Source organism: Lates calcarifer, linkage group LG15 (genome assembly GCF_001640805.2).
Source record: "Lates calcarifer isolate ASB-BC8 linkage group LG15, TLL_Latcal_v3, whole genome shotgun sequence".
Taxonomy (NCBI): Eukaryota; Metazoa; Chordata; class Actinopteri; family Centropomidae; genus Lates; species Lates calcarifer.
This window is the reverse complement of record NC_066847.1, coordinates 20,231,020-20,250,589: the sequence shown is the minus strand read 5'-3', so window position 1 is coordinate 20,250,589 and position 19,570 is coordinate 20,231,020. Positions and strand designations below refer to the sequence as shown.

At 38.5% G+C, this 19,570-nt stretch overlaps 1 protein-coding gene across 14 annotated transcripts in view; it reads left to right on the top strand.

The window, feature by feature from the left end:
- Window positions 1–19,570, top strand: part of LOC108892381 (protein tyrosine phosphatase receptor type D) — a 344,319-nt gene that overhangs the window by 283,874 nt on the left and 40,875 nt on the right. For 7 of the 14 annotated variants that reach the window (XM_051076295.1, XM_051076293.1, XM_051076299.1 and 4 more), the window contains 3 exons: window positions 11,257–11,445; window positions 13,362–13,379; window positions 15,376–15,486. In XM_051076295.1, the coding sequence (XP_050932252.1) occupies window positions 11,257–11,445; window positions 13,362–13,379; window positions 15,376–15,486 (318 nt within the window). Of the gene's footprint in view, window positions 1–11,256; window positions 11,446–13,361; window positions 13,380–15,375; window positions 15,487–16,736; window positions 16,783–19,570 lie in introns of those variants that run through there. The other 7 variants (XM_051076297.1, XM_051076296.1, XM_051076302.1 and 4 more) reach the window with 2 other exon arrangements.

The following is a 19,570-nucleotide window of genomic DNA, read 5'->3' as shown; positions in this document are numbered from 1 at the left end:
GCGGCTGGATCGAGGCAGATGAAGTCAATGAGTAAGGTGAATGCGAAAGACAATGGTAGTGTGGAAGAAAGACATGATTGTAGGTAGAAGAGGTCTCTCTTTCTCCCAACACACCTTCCCCGTAGGTGATCTTTACTCAGAACAGTACATCTGGCTGAGCTGACGTGCAGTCTGTAAAGCAAGAAGGGGGGTGGGAAGAATCTGAGCGTAAATGGAGCTTTGTGCCTGGCTTCCTGCCTGCCTTGCTGCTTGCCCAGCCAGGCCTGTAGAGAAAGGCCCACTCTCCGCCCTTCTTGCTTCATCTCTCCTTTTCATCTCCCTCTTTACCCATCCATTTTAGCACTACCCCTAAGGGGCATCCGACACTAACACTCTCTCTCTGCTTTCATTCTCTTCCTCCCACTCCCTTCGCTTATGTTGTAAATGGAGGAATATCACAGCTAATCCGTCATGTTTATGAATGACATGGGGCCTAGGGAGAGCTGGGGTGCCTTGCCAGACGTGGCGTACATCTCTGTTGCATGCCCTCTGCTTGGCTGATCCAATCTGCCCCAGCAGCAACGGCCATAAAAATTGTCTGTGGGGGAAAGCAGGCTCGGAGGCGGGGTCATTTTAATGCATAACTCCAGCCATTTCTGCCTTAGATCCTGTTTCCCCGCCACTTTCTATCAAATTCTCTCCAAATTCCAACCAAATGGAAGCTCCCTACACACAAGTGTAAGACTTTCCAATGCAGTCCCCAAGGGAGTGAACACTCCAAAAATCAATCTCGAAAGCATCCCAAGAATGTCAATAACATGGTTACGCCCTTTGTAGAGATATATGAAAATTGCAGGTGTGTTCTGTCTTTCATGGTGAAATATAAATGGTAAAAAAAAGCTTATTTTCCCAATGACTTGAAGCATTATGTTATGTTTTGACTATACTCAGATTTCCAAGTGTTAAAAAAAAAGGTCATACCATTTTATGAAATATTGTACCATGACACCAGTACACTTAAGAGTTTTACAACTAGTTCTCCAGTGTCATTCAGAATGAGGGACGGCACAGATTGTTCATCTGTGAAGGTTTTTCTGGGGAAAAAAGGGCCTGATGATTAATAGATTGACTCTGCAATGGTTTCCTTATAATCTCAGGCATTAGGCGAGGGTTTTTAATGACAAATAAGCAGCATTCAATTAATTATACAATCTCAAAGGGGATTTATGGAAGAAACAATCAGCGCAGGGCAAAGGGGGAGAGGATGCCATTTTTCACAGAGACAGAGTGCCACGAACCTCGGGTTAAGAGAGTTTTCTGCACCTTCACCTTCCTCCCCTTCTACTTCGTTACAGCGTTCATCATCACAGAAAGGAACACGCTGGATAGTATTTCACAATCCATCCCTATTTGGCTCCTTCAGGCAGCAGGGGTAAAATAAAATTTTAGTGGATACTAGATGGTCCCTCGTTGTCTGCCCTCAGGTTTTAGCAGTTTTCTCCAAGAGGCTGTATTTGTTCAGCAAATTACTGAACTACCTTTTAGAGGTACCAAGATAGGGAGACTTAATGCCACTTTGTGTTGAAGTGTGCCTGTCCCTCTTAAAACTCTATTACAGTAAATTGGAATTAGCTGTTTGAGCCAACTGTGGCACATTCACAGTAATATTCATTAGCAGGCTCTATACCTGTAGAATCAACTAATGAACTAAATTGAAGCATATTTTCCTCAGTCGAGCAACACTTTTACTGTTCAGTTAAAGTAAATACTCTGTACAGGGCCACATTTGTAAAACTATGTCACTGATGTTCTAGTTTGGAAGCCCTAGTGTGGGCAGACTGAACTGCTATGACAACTGTTTTCCCTGTTATTTTTCACCTAAAATCACACAACCTAACAACGGTGAGATGGTTTGTAAATGTCTCACTTTTCTCTCTGGAAACAGCTTCTCGACACACAGTACATCTACAGACTCTCTCACTGACAGGATCCCCTTTCTAAGTTACCCACTTCATTGATTTTACTATGATTCAAACATACATTTGTATCCTCAGTTGAGATAAATGGATCACAGCTTTTTTTATAGCAAACATGAACTTTCCAGCACTCAGCGCTAGATACAACAGGATTAGTTCTGACCTGCAAGCCCTGTACAGTCACATTTGTAAACCTAAACTGGAAGGCAGTCATGCCTTGCCACTTAACATTTTCTCAAATCAGTTTGTCTAAGGCTTTAAAACATAAAGAACTGTGGCCCCAGGCATATAACTGGGATGTACTCTCACATTTGAGCTCCTCAGGAGTCTTTTCCAGTCTTGGCAATCACAAAAAACCCAGTTATCGGTCCAGATACATGCCATGTTTTAAAACAATTTGAGGGTTGACTCAGAGTTCACTAGCCTGCGAACCCATTAATTTTTTTTTTTAAAAACTCAAGAAGGTAAATTTCAGTTTTGTCCCTCACCACACACCCCTGTGTACTTTATTAAATGGCAGTAAGCATTTTGTTTTCCATTATTGGATTACTTAAGCAATATCTATCCATTGCAGGTGCCAAGGGGGTTTATGTAGAGAATCTGGCTCAAAGGAAGCTCTAGGGGGAAACCTAATCTCATTTAGACTGGACTGGACTGTGCCAAACAGCACTGGGATGTATCAATGAGATAAATACAGGGTTTGGATTCTCTGAGGGTATTTAGGAAAATTTAGACATCTCAATTCGTCATTTCTTCTTTTTTGCACACCAAGGATGCACATGTGCTTTTACACTTTGCACACTTGTCTAACTTGATCATCTCTAAATTAATGGCTTTACCTGCCACTCATGAATGATACTTAATACCCTTAATGTTAAGGGTCATCACTTCCAGTTGCATCTTAACTATTCCAAGTATTCTACCCAAGGCAGTGCTGAGCCATCTATATGATAACAACAATGCCCAGGCATGTGTGCAGTGGTATTTATCAAAAAGCTTTGCATCTAATCCAGGTCTGGGGCTTCGTATTGCCTGTATGAAGCAGTATTATAAGTGGAAATGTTAAGAGCACAAGAATATAACATTTTTACTAGAACAAGTAAATTCAAACAATATCTTCAATTTTTTCCAATTAGAATTTTAAAAAAGAGATGCACTACAAGCTAGACAAAATATTAAAATGCCCTAGTCTCATGGTCAAATATTAATGTGGGGACAAGTTTCACCTCTGCAAAAGTTTATGGGCAGAATGATGGATGGAGTGTTGAGTAAAGCAACTCTGTTTGGGTCCAAGTTTGAGATAGTTTAACCAAGCTGCAGGTAGCTGATAAAGCAAAGGGTGGGCTCAGATTTAAAACCTGTCAATCACAAGGTGCTAGATTGTAAAAGTACACCTTTTTACCACAGCGTAAGGCGCACCCTGTAAGTAGAGCAAGGAAATCGACAATGATGTGGGTGAAAGTGGTGAAACATTAGAGAGAGGGAAAGAGAAAAATAGAACAGATGCCGTCATAGAATTGGCACAAAATGGAATTACTGCCTGCCTTTGTTAATCAAGAGCTCTTACGTTTGGTTGAGTAATTTTGTTTGTGTGAAAACAAAAGCATAATTAACAGTTCCCTCTCCCATGCCAAAGGGAGAAAAAAAAACTGAATACGTCAGTTGAACAGGAGCCGAACAGAACATTTTGTTGAAGAGGATTCAGGTCGTCTCTGAACCGATGTATTAACTAGGCTTGCAACAAATTTTTGGAGAACTGTAAACAAATTATACTGGACAATGTTTCCGTGTTAATGCACTCCAAATCAACAAACTCATTTTTGAAAAAAAAGAGAAGACAAGTTTTTGCCACAAAGACCAAAAGTTCATGCAGACACTTAACATCATCCCTGCACAAAAGCTGGACTCTGAAACCAAATTAAGGTCATGTAAATACTGAATGTTTAATGTGTATATGTTACTGCCTCAAGTCTTTCATCTTTCACCTTAAATTGTGGGTATGTAAATCTGTTTCTTATTAATCACATCTTACTACTTTATAAAACACTGAGACCCAATTCAGTCTAGGCCAGCTAATGCATTAGGAAGCCATGAAACATGTCCAAATGATGTCCTTGTGCGAAGTAAGAGTGCTGTATGATTAACATGATTAGCACTCTAAACCTGCTAAATTCTTCTATCTTCTTTTTCACTCCTATTGGATTTTTGAGTGTGGAAAGAGCTTTAATCAGTGTCCCTCAACTTCAAATTATATGCTACAGTGTGGTGGGAAAAATGGCTTTGGCTCAGGCTGCAGAAAAAAATAAGCAGACACTGTCACACTCCATGGGTAATGTTTTGTAGCTCGTTTTTTTTGTTTGGTTTTTTGTGTTTGCTGAAATCTTATCTGGGGAGGGGTAGTGAGCATCAGATTGATTCCTAAACTGGGCAAAAATAATCTTTAAGGCAGAGGAAAAAGGAGTGTAAAATGTAAGAGTGTCGTATGTGAAGACATCTGCCCCAAATTCTCACACTTCCATAATCCAGCATCTTTGGCTGAGGAGGGATTCCCAAACAACAATACGCCCTGACACACACTTTTCTCCACTACACTGCCACTGCAAGTGACCTGTGACAGCCTCTTTGAAGAGATTGTATCCACTCAAATACGTCCAACAAATATATCTTATTATGGCCTGCAGGGATTTTCCCTGAAGAATAACCTCAACCACGGGGTGAAAAGCCTTGTTCCGCTTGGGAAGAAAAGGGTCGGACCAAATCCAATTCTGTGCAGCAACCACGGAATTTAAGCCAGAATGTGACCAGAAAGGTTTATGTTTTTATGGCTTCACTTGGAAATTCCGCTGCAACAAATGCTTATTTTCTTCTCAAATTCTTTTCGCGCTCATTGAATTATTTGGGAGGCAAATGTAATTTCAGTGACATAAAACAGCATCCACAGGTCACCTAATCAATGAGACTCAAGAATCAGATTTACACTTCATTTCCTGACCATTATTTTGCTTTTGTGTGAACTTCCTATTGAAGACAGTCATTATTCTTAAAATATTTTACAGCATTTTTACATGTCAAAAGCCCACTTTGTAAAAATTAACATATATATTACAGATAAATTGTCAGACCCACTTTACTTAAAGTTGTAAAGCTGTTAGCTTTAGCATATACAATATTAACAGAGTATCAATATCTGGCAACACCACCTTGCTACAAAATTTCTTTGTTGAAAACCAGTGCTGTTTGTACAGTTTATCATTCACCAAATAAAAAGAGTGACAGCAAAGGCATGCTTATGTTTCTGTTGACCCTGTGTAGGTGCTATGCAGGAGAATCAAACAGGCTTTTAATTTGGATGTCAGGAGCCAGTGTCACACAGCTGTCTACATTTGAGCACATGTCCAACTCAAGCAGAAATCCTGGCTTTAATGTAACTGTCTGGAAAAGAGTTCCACTCCATAGATGTAACTGAATTAGTCCTGTAATACACTGTAAACATCACCTCAGACTGTACATACACACGTGTCTTGCTGCAGCACTAACTGAAAAAAAAATTTAAACAGTAACTGATCACAACTTAATAGTACCTTTATCTGTTGAGACTCAGTTAGGCTCATTTATTAGAGCCTAAACAAAGGGGACAACTACTTGAGTTTGTTACTCAATCATTACACCACAGCAGGTAAGAAATTTATTCTGAACAGAGCATATGAGTGTGTGTAATACTGATAGCAACTGCAGTATGACGACAAAATGTGCTGAACTTATGCTGCATTTAGGCAACATTTTATAACTGAAATGGCCACTGTTGTCATACACGGAAAATGTGATATCACTCTTGCTCGTATTTTGTATGAATGATCAATAGATATAATCTGCTAATGGGTTGAGTTTACGTCCAGTGGCCTTATGTCTTCCGCAAAAATCTGCTCACTGAGGTACTTTTTGAGCCAATGTCCTTTTTATACTCCTCCAATACTTGGCACCACACACTCATACAGCCTGATAGCCTGGCAGTGGCTAATGTGTGCAAATTGTCATTGGGAGTCTTTTTATATCAAGCACCAGTGCTCAGCACTTCTCTAGAAGGTGACTTCAGCATTTCTCTCCCTTCCATCTCATTTAGTGTGTAGATCCATTGTTGAATATACAGTATAGGTCTGTAAAGCAGAAACTGCCCTTGTCTTAGACTGTCCTTGAGATTGCAGTTCTCAGCGAGGTAGAATAAGGAAGTGAGGGAAATCTGTAAAACCCTTTTTTTTCTCCTTTTAATTTCACCTTTCAGCTTTGACTTTCATATACTGTACAGGGTAGCTTGGCACTGCATTTTCAAGTGATACAACATATGATGTGTTAACCCTAACACACACATTTGAAAGCAAATGCACTACAAGAACATCCAAACTTTTCCAATTTCCAATGCTATTACAGCAGACTCCTAAGTAATAATGAATTAGCTCTGTGCTAACCACGAGTCCAAAACCAACCTTGTGACCATTTGCAGAACTCCAAACACAGCACATGGGGAAAACTGCTTGACACTTGGACCTTGGTTAATTATTTCATTCTTTACTTTTAACAGTTTGCCAATAACCTAACTTCTCCAAAACGTAAAATGTTGTGGCACAACATATATATTATATGTTATAACATGTTGTGGCACAACTTAGTGATTAATCTGATTTCATTTTGGTTTCTTGGCCTGGTAAGGAAAATGCTGCAGCAGCTCTGTTGATGTGACGTGTTAATCAGAGCACAAGCTAGGATATGTTAAATTTCCCTCCCTTTATTTACTATCACAATGGTAATTCACCTTCATAAGTAAATGAGAGCTGCAAGAAGCCTGAGATTGCCAGAGTACTTGTGTTTATTATTCTAGTTTTGCATCCTCATCTCAAGTTCTATGCAAGAAAAGTGTTTAGATACCGCACAGTTGATGTCATGACTTTGTGGCCATTCTAGATGAGCACTCATGCTCATCTGTAAGCAGCTGTAAATTACATTTCTGGGCTAAGGAAGAATGCATTCAAAAGGCCAGAAACCTTTGTAACAGATCATTAATTTTAAATGCACTGCCTGGAGTCATATCAGCTGCCTGCACTGGAATTACGGGCTAGTATCATGTAACACACATTCTATGTAGGGTGGGGGTGGGGGTGGTGGTGGTGGTGGTTAAAGTACTCTTTGAACACTCGACCCAGCTTCATTTTTACATGTTTTTCACAATTTTAGTGAGTCATACTGCAGTTTATGTAAATCAGACATAAATACTATGGTTTTACTGTCCTAACATTATACAGGGTCCTCATTTTTAAAAGCGATCATTCTGACCAAGGCTACACCATTTACAATTTAAAATGAATGTCGTCCCACACCCTCTTCTTTCACCTTAAGGAGGAGTAACCTGGGGCATTTCATATTACAGCATGGGAACAATTCTGACATCCTAATAGACAGCTAAATCATGATCTCTTGAGCACTTTGTTTCAGAATACATTGCAATTTCACAGGAGTTGCTTTTTAGTTCGCATGGGTTGTCACATACAATTACTATATTCAACATGCATCCATGCTCCTAGGCTTGCTCCTGGCTATTGTGTTTGATCAGGTATACTTTTGACTCACTGTAGAATCGACTAATTGTCTGTTCGACCTTGAACAGGCTGAAAGGAGCTTGGACAGGAGCTACCTTGTACAATTAATTCCTTTCCCCTCCTCCCTGTCTTTCTCCATTTGAATGAGCAGCTTTGAAAGTGCAGTTACTCACATTAGACTGTTCCTTCATTTCTTGATAGTTGTTAACAGGGTGCTTTTATAATAGATAAGTTGTTATGATCAACCTCTTTTCTTATGCTATTAGTCAGGCATGGTCTTCATTTACTCTGTTTCTTCTAAGAAGTGCTTTGTCACTAAATTTAGTGTCACATATTGTCTGTGTGAATATCTGAGCACTCTTCCAAAATTAACTAAATGCACTGTATCCAGAACCACAGACATCAACAGTGGTGACAATAATAAATTTAAATTTAAATTTAGAAGAATTTGTATAACTTCTTAATGGGTGACTGAGGTGAAATGACTAAGTGGTTATTGTTTTAATGAGCAGCACAATAATTTTACATAAACAACAAACAAATATACCGCCAGACACCCAAAAACTTTTAGCGATAGAGTAAGCATCTCTCATTACCTTAATGGCCACTAAAAGGGATAAAGATAATATACTGTACATAATATATTGCAAGCAATGTCAAGGACTTAAAGTAATAAACTATATAAGGATGCATGGGCCAAGATTCACTGTATGACTAACAGCGCACATCTGCCCAGAAAATGACCAGTGTTGAGAGAATACATTATAGACTCAAATTAATCAAACCACTTTGTGAAAACATAAGATAATGTTTCTGTATGAATGGCTGTTTTAAAATATGCAACAAACAATAGACTTCCATCACTGTCAAAACACTTCAGTTCAGTCAGGGACACAGAGTTGCATTGGAAAGTTTTGCAGTTCAGTCTGAAGTCACTCATTTGTAATACAGTCTATTTCTGAGAAGATTTATCCATTGAGGTGGTTTCTCATGCCAGATACCCAAAAGCATTGTTGGAAGGTGGCCATGATTGTCGTTTGGCTGTGTGCAGGCTATGGCATCTCAAAGCTGTTTCCAGACTGATGTCTCCTCATGAAAATTTAATGAAGAAACTGTTTCCAAAAAGGTGCCGTTTACGAGAGCAACGGAAGACACTAATTAGCCATATCACAGCAGGGAAAGGAAAACTTAAAGGTGCACATAAACCTCATTGGCATTCAGAATAAGCAGGGTTTATTTTGGAGATTAACACATAGCTAACATTGCGCAGACATTTTGGATATGGGGATCTTATGGTGTATGGAATATTCCACTCTGTGCCCATTCAAAGATCATCACTTACTGCAATCCAAAAATACTTCCTGTTCAGAGAAATGAGCTCCAGATAAAGCTGCTCTAGGCTTTGATTTTCTTTGTTTTGCTAAAAGAACATGGTTGGAGCAAAGAGCAATGTGAGTTATCTTCTTTCACATCTCAAACGGCAGCAAGATGAAGCCTGCCCTTGTTCAGTCAGTAAGTTGAGACACAGGCAGGAACAAGACAGCTTATAGAACACAGTGAAGCCACCTGCCATCATCAAAGAACATCAAAGGTCCACCTTTCTTGAATACATGTGTAGCCAGTGTAGATATCACTCCTTCTTTTCTGTTATTAAAGGAAGAGTTTGACATTTTGGAAAGTGTACTCATTTGCTTTCATACTGAGAGTTAGAAATGAAGATCAATATTGACACATATCACATATAAAATGTAAAATAGGAGGCTACCTCCAGAGGACAGCTAGCTTACTTTAGCATAAAAACTTGAAACAGCAGATGACAGATAGCTTACCACCATCTCTAAAGCTTACTGATTAGACTGAGTATAAGATTATATCTTGTTTAATTCATACTGGCTAGCCGTTTCACTGCTTCCAGTCTTTGTGCTGAATTAAACTAACAGATGTAAGAGTAATTGATTTGATCATCTAACTATGCAAGAAAGCGAATAAATATTTCCTATTTCCTTTCCATTTCATCAAGTTTTAAGACCCTTTGCTATGGTCCTCCAATTGTGATTAGCTACACTCTGTTTGATTATCCCCTGAGATTTGTCTAGAACTTGTTTGGAGTCCACCTCTGGAAAATTAAACTGACTGGACATAAAGGCACGTGCTTGCATATATGAGGTCCCACAATTCACACAGCATGTCAGGACAAAAACCAAGCCAAGAAATCCGAGGAAGTCTCTGTAGACCTCCACAATAAAATTGTGGCAAGGCATTGATCTTGGCAAGGGTATAAATACATTCTAAAGCTTTAAATGTTCCCAGGAGCACAGTGACCTCAATAATTGTGAAATGGAATAAGTTTGGAACCACTAGTACTCTTTGACCAAGAACCCAACAGTAACTCTAACGGGGCTTCAAAGTCCTACGCAGAGATAGGAGAACCTGCCAAGCATCCATGAAGGAACACCATCCATCAATCAGGCTTTTATGGTTGAGTGGCTTGATGGAAGCCAGGAGTAAAATCATATGACAACTCACTTGGAATTTGCCAAATGGCATTTAAAGGATGCTGAGAGCATTCTTTGGTCTGATGAGTCAAAAACTGAAGCCTTTGGGCAGTACTCCAAAAACTATGTCTGGCAAACACCAGGCACTGCTCATCATCTGGCTAATGCCATCCCTATGGTGAAGCATGGTGGTTGCAGCATGATGCTATGGGGGTGCTTCTCAGCAGCACATACACTCAGCAGAAATCAGTGAAGGATAAATGCAGCCAAATACAGATAAGTCCTTGAAGAAACCTGCTCCAGAGTGCATCCTGAGGGGGATGGTTCACCTCTCAGCACAGCAATGACCATAAACATACAGCCAAGATAACATTGGAGTGGCTTTGGGACAAATCTCTGACTGTCCTTGAGTGGCCCAGCCATAGCCCTGACTTAAACACCATGAAGCATCTGTGGAGAGACCTGAGGATGGCAGTTCACAGATGCTTCCTATCCACTGAGAGCCTGAGATGATCTGCCAGGAAGAAAGGGATAAACTGCCCAAATCCAGGTGTACAAAGCTTATAGAGACTTACCCAAGAAGACTTGTAGTTGCTGTAATCGCTAACAAGAGGGCTTCTACAAAGGACTGAATTAAGGGTCTGAATAGTTCAGTTTTGGATTTCTGAGAACTTTTCTAATAATTTTGAAAACATATTTTCACTTTGTCATTATGTAGACTGATGGGCAAAATAGAAATGTCATCCATTTACAGTAAAATGTGCAACACAATAAAGCGTGCAAAAGGTAACAGTAATAAATTCCGAAGGCAAGTTTTCCTTTAATTACTGAAAGCAATGGCTGTAATGTTTTTGTCCATTTTCACTTTTCCTTAATTTTATGTCCTCGTCAACACCAATCATGGGTAGGGAAAACAATTTTTAAATGTAAATGGCTTTAGAAATAATGTTTGCTTTATTGACAGAGTAAATAGTGCAACAAAAAGCACCCATCGTGGTAGCTGGTAACTTCTTTGCTGTTACACACGTACCTCACTACAATTGTATTGTTGTAAATTTGTATAATTCTCTCTCCTGTTTGCTTTCACTCATTCTTTTATTCTGCAGTCTTATGACAATAGGTTCCATTGGCTCTTCCTCCTCAGTCTTGCAGGGTTTGAGGAGGACCACTAACTTGCTCAGTCTTACCTCTGCTACAATGTTTCTCATCTATTTCCAGAGGACCAGCTGCCCCCTGGTTTCCCCACCATAGACATGGGCCCACAGTTGAAAGTGGTGGAGCGAACACGCACTGCCACCATGCTCTGTGCCGCCAGTGGCAACCCAGACCCAGACATCTCCTGGTTCAAAGACTTCCTCCCTGTCAACACCACCAACAACAATGGACGCATTAAACAGCTCAGATCAGGTAGGTTTCCTCTGCTGAAAACTTAATTACAAAAGGGAGTCTCCTTTCTTGTTTTCCTCTATCTGATCTGCTCCCCCTGTTGTCTCCTCTGTTCTTTCATCCTCTTCTTCCTCCCATAATTTAACTTCTCATTTGGCTTTTAATTTTGTAGGTAATGGCATTGTTTCTACTATTTCCTGTCCTCTACTCTCTGTACGCCCCGGTGTGTGTTGTCTGTATGTGTCTCCCTTTGTCTTCCAGTGTTGTCATGGGCTGTTGGGACTGTTTCCCCTCTGTGTTTGCTGGCTTCTGCCCTAACCTCTGCCCTCATTGCTCACTGCTGTGACTTTTTACAATGACTTCTTTTGCTGTTTTGTGTTGATTTTCTTTCCACTGCATTGGTGCAGTATTTTTTGGATCCATTCTCTTCATTTCTTATTTGTTTTAACAATTAATATTCAACATTTGGCTTCATTCAGAAACTGCAAAGGAGTGCACATGATTTTAAAATAGGAGACATGCAGAAAAGTAAATTAATCCTCAATCATTGTGCATTTGTTGAAATTTTACTTTCAAAAGAGGGATCCTTAAAATTCCTTTGAATAAATATTTGCTTTGCATAAGAACTTTCTTTAGGTTAAAGGAGAACATTTAATTCTGGACACTAATCAGCCACAGTAGTGCGTAAAACTTCATTAGGCTTTTCCCTTACCCCTTGATTCTTTGATCTTACAGCCCCTGCTTTAATGTGTAGATGCCATCTTTGTTTTTATTTGCCTGTGACATACCCTAATATACCCATTCGCCTGAATATCCCTAGTTTGATTTCAATATCTCAATACAGAGAGATTATTCTATTTTCTAAAAATGTTACATAAATCATAGCTTTCGGCTTTATGTGGCAGCTAACTGCTACATATTAGCACAACTACTTGTAAATTTTTTTAAAGTCTTGTATGTTTGACCACCTGTCTTCGCAGATTTCACAGCTGTCCTTTGTTAAATCGTCTTGTTAACCTTACTTCCTTGCTGACTTGTTTTCAACAGAACTGTGTAGAATTAACCCTTATTTCTAATGTGCGACTTTGATTCACCTAGAGTTGATAGATCATTAACGAAACCATGTTAACTAAACTTACCTAAAGAATATAATCATATTCTTATGCTGTCTTTCTTCTCTCTATATTTTTAAATCTACAGAATCCTTTGGTAAGTGCTTAGCTCTAAAGCACACATCACTCCCCACTAATTCCCATGTTTCCAACAACTATTAAAATGCATGGCATGCATTTTACTAACAGATAGTTTAGTTTCAGGGCTACTACTTGAGGCACACACACTCTTCCCTCACCCCACGTTGTTCAAGTATCCTACCACTGCCAGCTACAGTATCACCTTTATCCTGAGATTATAATCACAAAACTTCAGCTTAGTATTGTCATATACTGACCTGGGTAATGACCTGTCCTCACATGTCTGTTACTCACTCACTGACCCACCACTTACTCACTTACTTAATCTCTTAACAACAGCACCATAGGTATGGAAAGTTCAAGAATTTTAGGGAGGTGACCAGCTCAGGTCAAGCAAAGAGATCTCTGCTCTCAATCTCATATACAAAGGCCTCAAAGTCTTTCCCTTCAGTAGATGGTCTTCAGAAGCCATTGCCACTTCCAAAATGGCACCTCCCCGTGGTACATCAATGTACAAGTTCTCTCTGACCTATGATTTTTCTATGATGAATCCTGTCTTTCTTTGCCAGTAGAGTACAGAAAAGTTCTTATTCTCTTTCTCTCTCCCTTCTCTTTCCTCTAGTACCTTTATTTACGTACCCTGTTAAATCTAATTTGATTCTTCTTCCAAAGCCCCCAGCCTCTATCTACTCGTACTAATGCTTCTTCTTTCTAATCTTATTTGCATTCATATTATCCACCCAGGTGGTACACCAATAAGAGGTAAGAGTGCTGAACTGACGTTCACAGAATGAAAATAATATAAATTCATTCTTGCTGTCAACCCATCCATTCACTTGAATCACCTCCATTTTTGTCCTGTTTACCAAGACCAAATCCCATTACTTTCATATGGACCTTCCTTCTTATTTGTCCTGTTTCGTTGACTAAATTTGTATTCCATTTTTTTTGTCTATGCTTTATTTACTCCTTTGTATTCTGGTTTCAAGAGCCTATTTAGCTCAGTTGTGATATGCTTGCCCTGGCTCAAATAAGCATATCCAATGACAATTATTTTTTTAAACTATATTTTTCCGTTCATTTTTGTTTTCTTTTTGGCCATAGCGAATCATGTGTCCCTCTTTTTGTCCAACTAAAACAACCAAGCATTTTTCCCCCTTAGCTGTTCTTGTTCAGCACTAAAAATATGCACAGATGCTGTGGAATCACGCAGGCATGCTGAAGACAACATTGCCTCTACTCTGCTTTTTTCTCCCAAAGAATTCTTCCTATCTTTGCAAACTATTTTTTTCCATTTCTTCTATTTGCTTTCCTCTCCTGTACCTCTACAAAAAAGCCCAAACAACCACTTTTTTGATAAAGTTTCTGCGGTGCTTTTTTCTCTTTCACCTATTTTTCTTACTTTTCTTGGGTTTGGAGAATATTTTACTTTTTGACTTTTTTTCTTCAGGGTTTGGGGAAGGCAAACAGTAGAGTCTGACGAGGACCTGATTGGCTCATTTTTGCCGTGTGACATGGAGCTGGAGAATTGTTGATGCTTAAAGCCATTTTTCCCTGGGTCATGTGACACCACACTGCTGATCCCATTGGTGGATTTTTATGGGTGTCTTTTGTAGCTTTCACAAGCTAAAGCAGTGGTTGGTTACCTTCTTGTCGGCTCAGGCCGATATTTTGAATTTTGTCTTCTAATACAATTGCATTTTATTTTTCAGCTAAGGGTTGTCAGAAGGTTGTAAGTTGTGCCGACATACATTTCTTGCTAAGATTTGCATGTCAAACTTTTGTTACAGAGGGTTATATGTTGGTTTTGCCTTACATAATACTTCAATTAAAATTTTTCCACATATATGAGCAGCATTTTTCAATTTTTTGTATGCGCTGCATTTTTTGAAAGTAACTTCACCTAGATGAAGTCCAAAATTATTCTGTTAGGTGAATATTGCACTTGATCTGTGATTGAATATGCTAAAATTCATACCTAAATTTCTTTCTTTCAATTGTCCTCCCTTGTTATGCTGCTTTCTTATACTGTAAACCTCTTTTGTTTGATCCATGTTTCCCTGAAGCAGTATCACTCATCCCCATATTGACCAGTCCAGTGACATGTTGTATATTGAAGGGCTTGCCCCTATTCTTTAAAGTGAAATTATGGCATTTTTTTGACATTGGCGTTAGGATGAGTGTCTTTTTAGACCCTGTAGTCTTATCAGTAATGAGCCTTTTTTCACAAGAAACCATCAACAAGGTAAATATAGACAGAGTATAACTTAGGTGTCTTTCTTTTCTTTTCTTTTCCTTTGGATTTGGTTAATAATGTGTTATTTTCTTTTCCCTTGTTGTTACTTTAGGCCTTTTAAGACGAACAATATTTCTTGTGTCTTGCATGATTACCATTTGAAACTATCCCTCACCTACTGTATAGTAGGATAACACAGTCTCTATTTTACCCCAGCCAGTGGATTAGGCTGTGATAATGATGGGGGATAAACTTTAAACAAGAGAGTTTATAGTAACAGATACAAGAATGTAGTATTCCATTCATGCAGTTTACTGAAGATTGTTTAATTATGACTTCTCTCAAACTGTCCAACTACTGAAGCTTGAAAGGACAAAGCAAAGCTAGAAATGAAGGGGGCTGATGTTGGCTTCCTTGAGCTAAAAGAAATTCTTTTCTTTTTATTTTTGCTTGTGACCTTCATGCGCTCAACATCATTTTAACCAAACATACTCTGCTACCCCGTTTGCTATTCCCAACCAGGAGCCCTCCAGATAGAGCAGAGCGAAGAGTCTGACCAGGGCAAGTATGAATGTGTGGCGACCAACAACGATGGAACCCGCTACTCTGCCCCTGCAAATCTATATGTCAGAGGTAGGAAACACGAGTTTACAACACCAACATGTTTCTATCAAAACTTGTGTTAACTTTCTCTTTAAAATTCATGAGACATTTTTGAATCAGCCAATAAAGTCTGCAGGGGCCATAGCCCATGAGGTCATTGTAAGTATGATTTGTTTTTGATTTGGTTTGATTGGTTTGTTATTTTTGTTTAATTTTTCTTACTTTTTTGCACTTGACTTACCTGCACTGATTTGAACCTATAGTATCTGCTCTGTTACGTGTTTCTGGTCCTTTCTGTTGATTATCCTGATTCTAACACCGATGACTAGACTGCTTGCTGTGTTTATCTACTAATTGCCTTTCAAACCTAACTGTTGGAGGTGTTAAAGGGTGACCAGCCCTCCTCCATCAGTCCCAACTTTTTCCCCAGCAGTGAACAGATCCTTTCTGGCCTTTGTTCCTCCCTATTGATCAACATTGGAAGGACACCTTTAATCTCACTACTTTTGATACTGACAATAACATTAAAAAATTCCTCTGTTAATTATTATAGAGGGCATTTCATTATCGTCCTCAATAGGCAAAATGAACATATAAAAACATAGTCACAGTTTTTGGTTCATACACAGTGTTAGAAATGCATAGCTTAATGACTCTAGTAAATAGAATACAGTATAGGCAGAACAGCAGCAGTGGCTTTTTTGTTCACAGAGGTCGTTATCTTTCATTTTCTTAAAGTCAAAATATTTGGTGCATTTGTGAAATGGTTTTCACTGCTGCTCACTCGCATACATCAGTCCAGGCATCATTTGATTTAATTTTGTTACTCTTCCAGTATTGTAGTAATTAAATTCTTTGTAAATGCATATATGTGTAGCAGATAGAAAATTTCCATCTTTTTTTAATATTCATATAAATTTTACAATGCTCTTCAGTCCTGTGGTTAGCTTTTATTATTGTCAGCAATCATTAAGTTCCCAAATAATATTATACATAATGTATACAACACCAAATTATAGAAATTTTAATTATCCTTATAAGCTAACCACATGGCTTGGGCAGAATTTGTTTTAAAAGTAAATATGCTTTCTTATTTTAAAATGTTTTAGCTCTGACAGGTCAGACTTTTGCTTTGTAACCTGAGTGCCAGGGAGATACAAGGGGCTCCCTGCACTTTAGAGAAATAAAGTCCTTCGAATTGTTTAAGTAGCATCTGAACACCTACAACATGGCCTTTTTACTCTCTGTGTTTCCCTTGTTTTTCTCCTTTCCTTATTTCATTTTGTTCTGCATCAAATTCCCTACATCCCTCAGAGCTGCGAGAAGGTTGGTGTGTTTTTACTTTTTGAACACAACATAAAACAGAAATGAGTTCATTTGTTTTCCACCAAGAAAAAAAAAATCTTACAGACATTTGAATGAAAACACATATTTTACCGTGGCCTTTATACAGTATATTTTCTCCTTTTTTTTTATTACTTCTACTGATATCATGTCTACTTTTGTCACACATTCGATGTTCATGTTCCCATTAAGAATGCCCCTGGTCCTTGTCAGAATGCTTGAATGTCCAACAGGTGGTGCATGTTTGCATCTTTTGGGAGGGGGGGGGGTCAGGAACAATATTTGCATCTGTCTAAGGGTTTATTTGCATGGTCACCTGTTGATGCTTGAGCTAGTTGTCCCCTTTCCCCAGCCCTTCACCTGTCAGTGTTCCTGCTTTGTTTCTTTGACAATTAACAACACAGCAGCAAACAAGCACACAGCATTGGGATAAGAAAATGTATATATTACATATATATATATATATATATATATATATATATATATATATATATACTCTTGTTCCACATAGCTGCAATGCTGCTTCATATGTGTGCTGGATCTCTCTCTCCACATAACCACTATACTCCAATTTTCAAAATAGCTCTCTCGCTCTAATTGAAGTTTCTTATAGATAAAATATGTTAAAGCAAAATCCATCCTTTGTTGGCAGTAAAGTCAAGAGCCAAGCTGTAAAAACAACCTTGCCCTGAGAGATTATACACGTCCTCTGACGAGGATGTTTCAGTGCAGGAAGTCATGAAAGAATGATGTATTTAGAGCGTTATCCACAAGACTTGACAAATGTAATGATATTCAAATGAGCAGGGTAATATTATGTCTGTGGGGAGCGTGATCCAATTGGTTATTAATTAAATATTGAGTGAGAGAAACGTTGTATTTAATAATGCAAGCAGTTCCCCTAGATTTCCTCTCTAGAGAGCTGCAGTCTGCTCGACAGAATGGGCTTTGTGAATTAGCAGCAGGCAGAAGGAAACACGTGCCTATGCTGCAGTTAAATATAGCAAATACCTGCACAAAATAATGAGTTTAGAGTCACAGGACTGTTTACGAAGCAGGGTCAATTAACAGACAATAAATACAAGTACTCAGACTTTTAAAAGTGACAGTGTTCTTCATGGTTCGCTAAAGAATTTAACAAGTTATCTAACCCAAGCCAAGTGTAATCTATTTCGCATACCATGAGCAGTAACACTGACTTTACTTTTAATGTCAATCCCTAGATGAATCCCTTGTCTGTTTCACTTATGCCTAAGTCCCTTAGTTATGTGTACAGATCCTAATCAGTAAAACCTGAGGAGAAATAATAAATTTTCTTAATTTTTCTTTGTCCTAAGACGCTGTTGCCTGCCTCTCTAAGAGTTTTTTAGTTGCAAGACACATTCACAGCTATGTAACACTAAGGCTAGGCTAACCTTTCCATTTCCACTGTGTGATATGTCATCTTCCTTCTGACCCTCTTACTACTTATTTTGCCCCTGTAGCCCTCTTCCCCCGGACTCCCTTATATGATTGCCTCGCAAAGTCACATATTGTTCTCGTATGCATGACAGACTCTTGCTCTCCTCTAACAGGCCTTGAAGCCGTCAATGTGCATTATGGATGTTTTACATTTAAGTTCACTTAAAAGTGTAACCTTTTCTTTGAAATTTTAGCCTTTTATTTTTTATATGGAATGTGTATCTACTAGAGCTGTCAAATGATATGCATTTTGATTTTGCAGCACTTGTATTTTGAAAATATGTGAGAAACACTTGTTTATTGTCAGCAAAACTTCTGAATCACAAGTATGTGTGTGATATGACAAAAGTCTTGGTTAAACTAAGACTCAGCAGTAAGAAAAAAGTGTACCTAATACCTGCAGTAATTGCTCCAGTAGCAGTTCTCTTCATCTTTTTTTCAATGTGTGCAAAATGATTACTTTTTTTGACTGTTAACAAGCTTTTATCAGTGATGTTTCCTGCAGATGAGCATCTTATCTTCTCCTTATAAGATATGGCATTCCTAGAATTTCTCAACATGTGATACATATTCCTAGGTAAAGCTAAAGCTGAATTTCAGAACTCACTCAATCTGAAAGACCTCACCACTTTATCTGGAACTGCAGAAGCCTGGAGTCCTGTTGAAATTTTTAGAGTTAGAGAGAATTTAGAGTAACATCAGTAAATTTTCTTGATTTTGATTATTTTACAGGTGTTGATAGGTATTGATTGGATTAATTTGTACAATCATAGAATGTAGCATGGTGAGACATGTTAATGCCTTAAGCGCCAGAATAATTGGGCCTCTTGTGATAAGCATAAGACTTCTCATTCATCACTGAATTTACCAGCATAAAGAAAGTCAGCATCAAGAAACTTTACTGTTATCCTCTGAGCTGTCTGACAAAGTTCTAAAATCTAAAATCCCTTATAAAAGTTAACCTTTCTTATCCATCTTCATGCCATTGTTTACATCAAAAGTAACAGCACACAGCATAGCAGGCTTGTAATCTTGCATGGCTGCACATAAAAGGTACTGCAGGAGTGTTGTTTAGTCTTGTGAGTGTATCTCTATAATAGCCAATGAGTCAAAAATCAGACAGGAAAACATGTTTAATGTTTTTTTTTTCTTTTTTTTCTTCTTTTTTTTTGTATCACTCTGAAATTCATCCAAAGTGTGAATGCATAACATTTGACAGCCCTAGTTTCAACTTTGAGCTCAGCCTGAAAAGCACAGAAAAACACCATTCCCCTTTGTTGCGTGTGCGACTTCTCAATAATATTATCTA